This window comes from Aspergillus japonicus (genome assembly GCF_003184785.1).
Source record: "Aspergillus japonicus CBS 114.51 unplaced genomic scaffold BO86scaffold_51, whole genome shotgun sequence".
In the NCBI taxonomy this organism is placed as follows: domain Eukaryota; kingdom Fungi; phylum Ascomycota; class Eurotiomycetes; order Eurotiales; family Aspergillaceae; genus Aspergillus; species Aspergillus japonicus.
The window spans coordinates 239,704-248,892 of NW_020291688.1; the positions used below are offsets into that span (position 1 = coordinate 239,704).

Sequence of the window (9,189 nt, forward strand, 5' to 3'; positions counted from 1 at the left end):
CAAGATTCCAAGGGTCCGAACGAGTGGGTGGGGTTTGTGTGCTCGCAGGCAGCAGTGTACGCTGGGCTATGTACTCTTCTTGGTACCGTGCCCGAGTTTGAAAGTCAGATTTTATACCTGATTTCGTAGCTGAATTGGGAAAATGGGCACCAACCACGACTCTGGTCACGACATTTCCGCCCCCAACTAAAGTTCTTTCTTAGGGTCAATGTCTCATGTGCAGGAATTAGTATACTTTGGTCTTTTCGAGCCGGTTGATTCAAGCATTGCCGCACTGACCATTTGCAATTCCCTCTGGGAGTCGGACGATGTCAATTGTGTACGGCTGTAGGGCAGTGAAGGAATCGCTTATTGTCTTATGTGCAGAAACAAGTATGATTCTGTGTTCGAGCCGGCTGTTCCAAGCATCGCCACCTTGACCAGTTGCATTTCACCTTGTGAGTCGGACGGTGACGGCTGTGCACGGCTGGAAGGCAGCGAAGGAACGGATTCCTAGGTTCTGTGACCTCAATCAGTCAATTTCATTGCGTGAATCAAAGGTGTCAGTTGTGCACGGCTGGAAAGCAGCGAAGGAAGCGATTCCTGGAATTTGTGACTTCACTCAATCAATCTATTGCGTGAGCCAACAAGTGTCAGCAATATACGACTGACCGAATTGGAGCGAAGGCCGCGATGCCTGGAAGTTTCTTTCGACCCAGTTCATTGCGATAGCCGGACGAATGTCAGCCGGATTCCAGAGAACGAAATGGCTGAAGCTGAGTACGATTGAGTTCGTTGCGTGAATTGAAAGCTGTCAGCAATAAATGGCCGAAGATGAATCAAAGGAAGCAATAATTGGATGTTGTCTTGACCCGAATTCATTATGTGAGTCGGAGGTTGTCAGCAAGATGGCAACACATAAAAGCTCCTCTTGAAGACCAGCCCTGACTTGAAAAACAAGCAACACTATCAGACTTTTCTTTTGCCATCCCTCGTCTAGTCGACGGAGTCACAGCATGTCTCCGGTTGCAGAAGCAGGTCTTGAGGGCGCGGTCTTGGATGGACAGGTCAAACCATTCCCTCTCCCATCCAAGGCCCCACAAGTCCCTTGCCTGGTCACCGACTTGATTCATTACCAAGTGCAGCAGAACCCTCAAGCAACTGCGGTAGAGGAAGAGAACAACAGAGGTTACACATATGGCGAGCTCTGGCAGCTCGTCGAGCAAATTGCGGCCAAGGCCGACTTTGCTCCCGGGGAGATCATCCCAGTGTGTATGGACCTTACAGTTGTCTTTGTGGCCTCGCTGTTAGCCATCATGCTCCGCGGAGCTGCCTACGTGGTGCTCGACCCTGCTGGTTCGGCCGGACGGAACCAGAGAATTGCTGATGACTGTGGTGCACCCTATGTGATGGTGAATGATAATTATGTTGGGACTTTCACTCGAGCTCTTGCTATTGAAGCTCTCCTGGCAGAGCCTACCTCGACCCCATCCCAGCAGACCTCTGGGGCTACGCCCTCAGACCTGGCGTACCTCGTATACACCTCCGGTAAGTTGTGCCTCACTATCCTACCCCATTACCCAACTCTCTATATAGGTTTGCAAGCTGATATTCATTGTGTTAGGATCTACGGGAAACCCAAAGGGTGTAATGGTCAGCCACCGGGCGGCTTCCCTTGGGATCAGTGAATTTGACCTACGAGGACACCGCCGGTGGTTGCTCTTCTACAACCCCGTCTTTTCCGCCGCACAACGAACCGTCTTGGCCACCCTTGCAAAGGGTGCGTGCCTATGTCTGGCTCGACGGGATCGCTTGGCCGCAGCACTGCCGGCAGTGCTGAAGAACCTCAAGGTCGATGCGCTGGGTATCACCCCGTCTGCCTTGTCGTTACTCTCTCCCACAGAAATCCCGAATTCTCTCCAGCAAGTGACCACCGTCGGAGAGCCACTGAGTTCAGGTTTGGTAGAGGCCTGGGCCGATCGAGTGCATCTTCGCGTCTCGTATGGGCTGAGTGAATGTGCGCAGCTCAACTTCTCCCGCCAGCTGCAACCAGGCGATAATGCCCGCAACCCTGGACGTCCAGTCGACACCACCAAAGCCGTGATCTGGGAACCCGGCACGACGCAACAATTACCAACGGGCACTCCTGGAGAGCTCTGTCTCTCAGGTCCTCAGGTTGCCGATGGCTACTATCTCCGGCCTGAGGAAACAGCTGCAGCTTTTACTGAGGATCCTGCCAATCCCAATCACATTGTTTTCCGCACGGGAGACCTCGCGGTTCATCGTGCTGACGGCTCCTTCGAGATTCTGGGCCGGATTGATCAGCAAATCAAAATTCATGGCCAGCGCGTCGAGCCGGGGGAGGTTGCCTCGACGCTCCGCACTGGAGACGGGGCTGTAGATGCTGTCTGTATTGGAGCCTATATCCATGACAAACCGTCCTTGGTCGCAGCTGTCATTCCAGAGCCTCAGATTGGCTGGGCGGATCTCGTCCAGAGTCTCCGAGACCAGGCACGACGCGAGCTACCCTCGTACATGGTGCCTAGCTACTGGCTACAATGCCAGGAGTTCCCCGTCAACGGCAACGGAAAGATCGATCTGCGCGCCATCCGGAAAGCTGCTGAACTAACTCCTGTGGAAGACCTTCTGGGTCGGGATGCTACCTCATTGCATGGGTCGGAACATGTCTTCACGGAGATCGCACGCGAAATCGTGGATGTTTGGGCCAGACATCTCCATGTCACCGCAGCGTCCATCTTGCCGACCGATTCGTTCGTCGCTCTCGGTGGCAGTTCCATTGAGGCAATCCAGGTCCTTCGAGACCTTCGGATCCGAGGAGTCCATGTTCAACTCGCGGACATGATGCAGTCTCAGACCGCGGAGGACGTCGCCGATGCCGCTCAAGTCAGCGCTACGACCGGCAGCTCTGGTGAAACCAAGGTGCCCGAGCCCTTTGCCCTGCTGACCGACGCCTTCCTCAAGGACAAACTCCTGGCCGACAGAGGAGCGGTGGATGCATTCCCTGCGACGGCGTTACAGGAAGGAATTCTCGCCAGTACACTCCAGGGAAACCCCGAATACCTCTACCAGCGCGTCTTCGACGTTCGTCACCTTGACCTAGTAAGGCTACAGCTTGCATTTCGGGTGGCCTTCTGGCACAGCGACCTTCTCCGCTCCACCTTTGTTGCGGCTATTCCAGGGTTTGCGCAAGTAGTGCGCACCGACTTTCAACTGCGCTGGCTGGAGGGGACAATGGCTCTCTCTCGGTATCTGGCGAAAGATAAGAAAGAAGGGGTAACTCTTGGTCAGCCTTTTATGCGAGCCGCGGTTCTTAATGGAGGACTGCTGGTGGTCTCCGTGCATCACGCCCTATTTGATTTCTGGTCTCATTGATTCCTCTTCGACGATGTCGCGGGCCTGTACTATGGCCAGGCTCCGGAGGCCCGGGTTCCCTGGGGATCGTTCGTCGCCTTGTTGCAGCAACAGCGCCACGAGGAGGAATCGCAGGTGTTCTGGAAGCAGCATCTGGCTGAGGCGGAACCAACAATCCTCAACCACTCTCCGGTGGCCGAAACATCGGTCATGACTCGAACCCTTCCAGTCAACCTCCGGGCAGCGGCCGCCGCCCTCCAGGCTCCCAAAAGCGCCATCCTGTATGCGGCATGGGCCTTGATCCTCTCATCCTATACGGCCTCCAAGACCGTCACTATGGCGACGGTTATGTCCGGGAGAGAGCAGCCGCTGGCCGGGATCGACCGACTTGATGGTCCAACCCTCGCAGTGGCACCTCTCGCGGTCCGGGTGGGCCCCAACCAGTCGTTGGCTCAGCTCGTTCAGGCTGTGAATGCCGATATTTGGCAGACCACCAAGTACGCACACGCTGGTCTCCGTGGTGCGCTCTCCGCTGCTGGGCACCAAGGCGATGCCGCATTGTTCGACACCCTGGTCAATATCCTTGTCCGAGGGCCTGGGCGACAGGCCGTAACGGAGGAAGTATTCCAGCAGTTTGGCCCAAAGCCGGTTTGGAAGACCGAATTCACGACGTTGAATATCGAGGAGGGAGCGGCGGGGATCGAGGTGACCCTTGTCGGCGCCTTGGAAGTGCGCCAGCTTGGGTTCATCATCGAGCAGTACTGCCGTGCGGTTCAGACCATCATTGGGGCTCCCCGCCGTGCTGTGGACTCGATCGACCTACTCGGCGAGGAGGAGCTTGACTTGCTGCTCGGTTGGAACGAAGACACTCTGTCGGCCCCGAGGACCCTCCACGGCCAGTTCGAGCACATTGCGGGCGCGTATCCGTCCCGAGTGGCGGTCAACTGGGCGAACGAGAAGCTTCTGACTTATGCCGAGCTGAATGAGTTGGCCAACCGAATGGCCAATTTCCTGTCCGAGCGTGGCGTGTCCTCCGGGGACCTCGTCCCGATTCTCTTGGAAAAGTCGCCTGTCCTGATCACGGCAATTCTGGCGGTGCTCAAACTCGGCGCGGCCTATGTGCCGTTGAGCCCGGAGAATCCAGTCGAGCGCAACGCTTTCATTGTTCGTGATGTTGGCGCCCGCGTAATTCTCACCGAGACGGAGCACGCCTCGTACTTCGCCTCCAAGCCCGAGGATGAGAAGGAGGAAGATGCAATCCCCCAAGTTTTGGTCGACACGGCCAGACTTTGTGCGTATTCGACGGAGCAGCCGGAGGGCGAGGTTTCTCTCGACGCGATGGCATATATCATCTACACCTCCGGCAGTACCGGCCAACCTAAGGGAGTGATGATTCACCACCGGGGCTGTGCGGCGGCGATGCAGTCCATCATCGCCTTCGAGAAGCGAGACCAGCGACCGTTCAAGCAACTCCAGTTCTCGAACTATATCTTTGACGCCTCGGTCTATGACATCTTTGCGACCTTGCACAGCGGTGGAACGGTCTGCCTGGCCTCGTCGGAGCGCCTCCTTGGAGACCTGGCCGGCGTCATCCGGGACATGGGAGTTAACCATCTCTTCCTGACGCCTACTGTCGCGCGTTTGCTGGACCCCAAGGCGGTCCCTACGCTGGAGTCTATCACAGTGGGCGGAGAACCCTTGACCCCGGATGTGGTAGCGACGTGGGCGTCCAAAGTCACACTCATCAATGCGTACGGCCCTACCGAGACATCGGTCATGGTAACCATGAAGAACTTCACGGAGACGGACCGCACTGGGAACATTGGAACCGTGTTCCCCACCGCAGGGCTCGTGATCCTAGAGCAGGACGGGGTTCGCCCGGTTCCTTACGGCGCAGTGGGCGAGCTGTGCTTCTGGGGACCGCAACTGTCTCGGGGCTATCTCAATCGGCCGGAGACGACGGCCGCAGCGTTTGTACATAGCGACATCCGTGGCGGCCAGCGCTTGTACCGCAGCGGGGATCTGGGCCGATACATTCCTGGGGGCGACATTGAGTGCCTGGGCCGCAAGGACGACCAAGTCAAGATCAACGGCCATCGCATTGAACTGGGAGAGATTGAGCAGGCGATCATGCGGACAGATGAGGTTCGAGAGTGCGTTCTCACGGTCTGGAGAAAGAACAACACGGCGCACCTGGTGGCGGTGGTGGCCTTCGATTCCCAAGTGGACGCAGCAGAAGACGAGGGGGACAATCACCGGATCCTGTCCTTGGATGTGGTCAGCGACGAGATGCAGAGGATGAAGACCAAGCTGAAAGGACTGGCCCATTACATGTTCCCCAAATTCCTCTTGCCCCTTCCTGCCTTCCCGCGGCTGCCGTCTGGGAAAGCCGACCGCAAGCAGCTCAAGGCGCGCGTGCAGGCGCTGAGCCAGGCGGGGCTGACTCCGTTTGCCTTCGATGCCATCGGGGCGGACCAATTACAGGCTGTGATCCCGGTAGTCACCCGGGAGCAGAAGGTGTTGCATGAAGCATGGGTCACGGTGCTGCAGCTGCCCCACGGGGAGTTTGGTCTGGAGGCAAGCTTTTTGGGCCTGGGAGGCGATTCGATCGCGGCCATCAACCTGGTCAGCTGGCTGCGACAGGAGGGATACAGTCTTGCGGTGCGCGATGTCCTCCGATTCCCCGTGCTGGAGTCGATGGCATCGCAGCTCGTCCGCAGCGGCGATGATCAGGAAGACCAGCAACCAGCAGCCGGCATCCTCTTCTCCCCGCCTCCCGAAGTTCAGGCGGCTGTTGAAGATGCCATCGAGGCGTATGAGGCAATCTACCCATGTCCTCCGGGGCAATCCGAGTTTCTCGCCCAGGGCGCGCGAGCCGAGCCGTTCTGGTCGCTGATGACCGTGCGCTCGTTGGGTTATGATAGCGATCCCCTTCAATGGCTGGCCATGGCCAAGCGATTGACAGAGACCAACGACATCCTGCGTACTACTTTCTTGAAACACCAAGACCAGTGGTACGGCGTGGTGCTACCGGACGCCACTCCGATCGTGGAATTCTACAACGCCAGTAGCGCTGAGGAACGGACACACATCCTCGATGCGATCTGGCAGCAGCGGTTCGAGTTTGGCAAACCCTTCATCCGCTATGGCATGATCCGGATGGCCGACGGGGAGATGCAGGTGGTCATCAAGCTCGACCACGGGCTGTACGACGGCACCCTGCTGCGGGTCTTCGACGCGCACTGCCAAAAGTACCAGCGTGACGAGCCAGTCGATCCGTTCACCAGCTTCCAGGATTTCGCCCTGCACATCTGGCAGCGCAACCAGACGCAACGGACCCTCGCCTTCTGGCAGCAGCACGACAAACGGCCGATCCGCTTCCACCTGGCCCCGGCCCGTCCCCAACACACCCAGCAAGAACAGGTCCGGGTCACCAGCGTCGCCGTCCACATGATCGAACACGCGCAGCTGGACCAGTACAGCCGCGCGCACGGCGTGACCGTCTCGATCCTGTTCCAGACCATCTTCCAGCTGTGGCTCGCCCGCCGCAGCGGCCAGCAGGCGGTAGCCTTCGACTACCTCACCACGGGCCGCAACATCGACTTGCCCGATCCGCAGGGCATCAACGGCACCTGCGCGAACTTCGTGCCGATGCGGTCCGACGTGGCCCCGGGCCTGTCGCTGGCGGACTTCCTGCGCCGCACGCAGGACGCGTTCTGGCAGTACACGGAGAACAGCACCGTGGCCATCGCGGACATCTACCGCGCGGTGGGCCTGTCGCGCGCGGCCGACCGCAACCAGGCGCTGTTCCTGTTCCAGCCGTTTGAACCCGCCGCGCCAGCTGCTGGGCCGGATGTGTACCCGCGGTGGCTGGTCATGGCGCGGTCGGAGGTGCGCATGCCCGAGCCCTATGCGGTGGTGTTCGAGGTCGGTCGCACGGCGCAGCCGGATCGGTATCGGGTCAAGTTCGCGTATGACGGGTCGTTCTGGACGGCGGAGGAGACGGCGCGGGAGCTGGCGACGGTCGGGCGGATGGTGGGTCGGGCGGTCGAGGATCCTGCTGTGAGTGTTGGGGAGCTTCTGGAAGTTTGACGGTGAAGATGTTGTGGAGGTGTCTGACTGGGTTCTGTTGTCATGGAAATAGGGGGTCGAGACTCTGTAGGCGGACTTGCAGGGAGATGCAGTTGCGTTTGGTGTTGTGTTGTGTTGTGTTGTATCATACCATGTGTTCTTCTCTTGTCGATGCATAATTGTATCTATCTTCTCCAAATCTGATACGCTGGAGGTCTAGTGTCTAAGAGCGGCTACGCTGAACAGTGATATACGATCTAATAAATGCACAGCACAGCACAGCATACTAGACTATACTAGACTATACTACACTACAGCACAGCCCAGCCCAGTGCTCAATAAATCACCCAACCATCATAATTAAATCCCAACAAAGCCGACCAACCAACCTAGATAGATATCCCTACTCGGTACCCAATCCCCCCAATCCCATACCCCCCAATAAGCCACCCATCCAATCCATGAACCAAGCAAGCAAGCAACCTAATAGATATACCGAAAATGCAAATTCTCGCGATCCGTGCGATCCTCAAACGCATGCGCCAGGTGATCCCCGCCCCCCTCCCCGGGGTTCTCCAGACTGACGCCGGCCTCGCGCAGCAGGCGCTCCTTCTTCTTGTTCTGGGCGATCAGGTGGAAGCGCAGGTAGATGACGGCGAGGGTCATGGCCGAGTAGCAGCCGAGGTGGACGCCGAAGGCGATGAAGTAGCGGGGGGCGTCGCGGGCGAGGAAGACTTGGGGGCCTGTCCACTTCCGTCAGTATGCATTCGAGGGGGGTAGCTTGGACACTTTTGTGTGTATGGGTATGCAAGAAGACCTCGGGGAGCCAAAGGGGAGGGAAGACAAAGGAAGGAGGAGGAGGAGGAGGAGGAGGAGGAGGAGGAGGCGGCAAACGCACCGATGGCGTTCCCCACGGCCCACGAGACGAACGTCGCCGCCACAACGGTGGATTTCTTCGTGGCGCCCGCGATGTTGCGCGAGACCATCGACAGACACAGGTTCTGGGCGGACCAGAAGGACAGCGTGATGTAGTAGCTGATCAGCAGGCCGACCTTGGTGCTGAGGTTTTTGTTCTCGACGGTCATGAGCACGATGGTGCCGATGAAGGAGCTTGCATTCGTTAGGGTTAGCACACTCACACACACACACACACACGAAACCCTTACTCAGGGGGGGGGAAAGTGGCAGCAGGCAACATACGGAATAATGAACCCCAACATGACCAGAATATTCTGATTATACCGCTTCACCAAAAACGCACTGGTCAGCAGCACAAAGATGATATAGAACCCGAGCACCATCGCCAGCAGCTGCGTCTGCAGCTCGGTGAAGTCGAACCCCGTGATGATGATGTTGGCGAACGCGCCCAGGCCGCTCGTCGGCAGCGTCGTGAACACCTGGATCGCGCAGTAGCAGTACATCTGCGGGTCCTGGAAGGCCTCCCACATCTGGTACGCGCGGAAGGTCTTGTTCTGGAGGCCCGTCTGGTTGGCGCGCACGCGCTCCACCATCAGGTGCTTGTCCTCCTCGTTGAAGCACTTGGCCTTCATCGGGGAGTCGGGCATCCACCACAGCACGAAAAATCCCCAGAGGACGGAGATGCAGCCGTACGTTAAAAAGAGGGCTTGCCAGGATTTCAGGGCTGTGGGGCCGTGGCGTCCGATGAGGCTGAAGCAGTACGCTAGAAGCCCGCCGACGATTTGTTGGCCGCCGTTCATCATGTACCTTTTTCGGGGGGCTGTTAGCATCGGAATCCTGGGAGGGGGG

The 9,189-nt window shown here is 58.0% G+C and overlaps 2 protein-coding genes across 2 annotated transcripts; one reads left to right on the top strand and one right to left on the bottom strand.

Annotated features, from left to right (window-relative positions):
* Positions 1 to 995: 995 nt before the first annotated feature.
* On the top strand, positions 996 to 7,670 carry sidE (nonribosomal peptide synthase SidE; the record flags this gene model as incomplete). The annotated part of the gene is made up of 3 exons (XM_025676766.1): positions 996 to 1,527; positions 1,604 to 3,336; positions 3,412 to 7,670. 3 exons carry the CDS (start codon positions 996 to 998, stop codon positions 7,441 to 7,443), a joined length of 6,297 nt encoding a protein of 2,098 aa, XP_025524892.1. The 3' UTR covers positions 7,444 to 7,670.
* A 235-nt stretch (positions 7,671 to 7,905) lies between these two features.
* On the bottom strand, positions 7,906 to 9,140 carry BO86DRAFT_381750 (MFS general substrate transporter; the record flags this gene model as incomplete). The annotated part of the gene is made up of 3 exons (XM_025670786.1): positions 7,906 to 8,165; positions 8,321 to 8,532; positions 8,623 to 9,140. The coding sequence occupies 3 exons, from the start codon at positions 9,138 to 9,140 to the stop codon at positions 7,906 to 7,908; spliced, it is 990 nt and encodes a 329-aa protein (XP_025524893.1).
* Between the last annotated feature and the right edge of the window lie 49 nt (positions 9,141 to 9,189).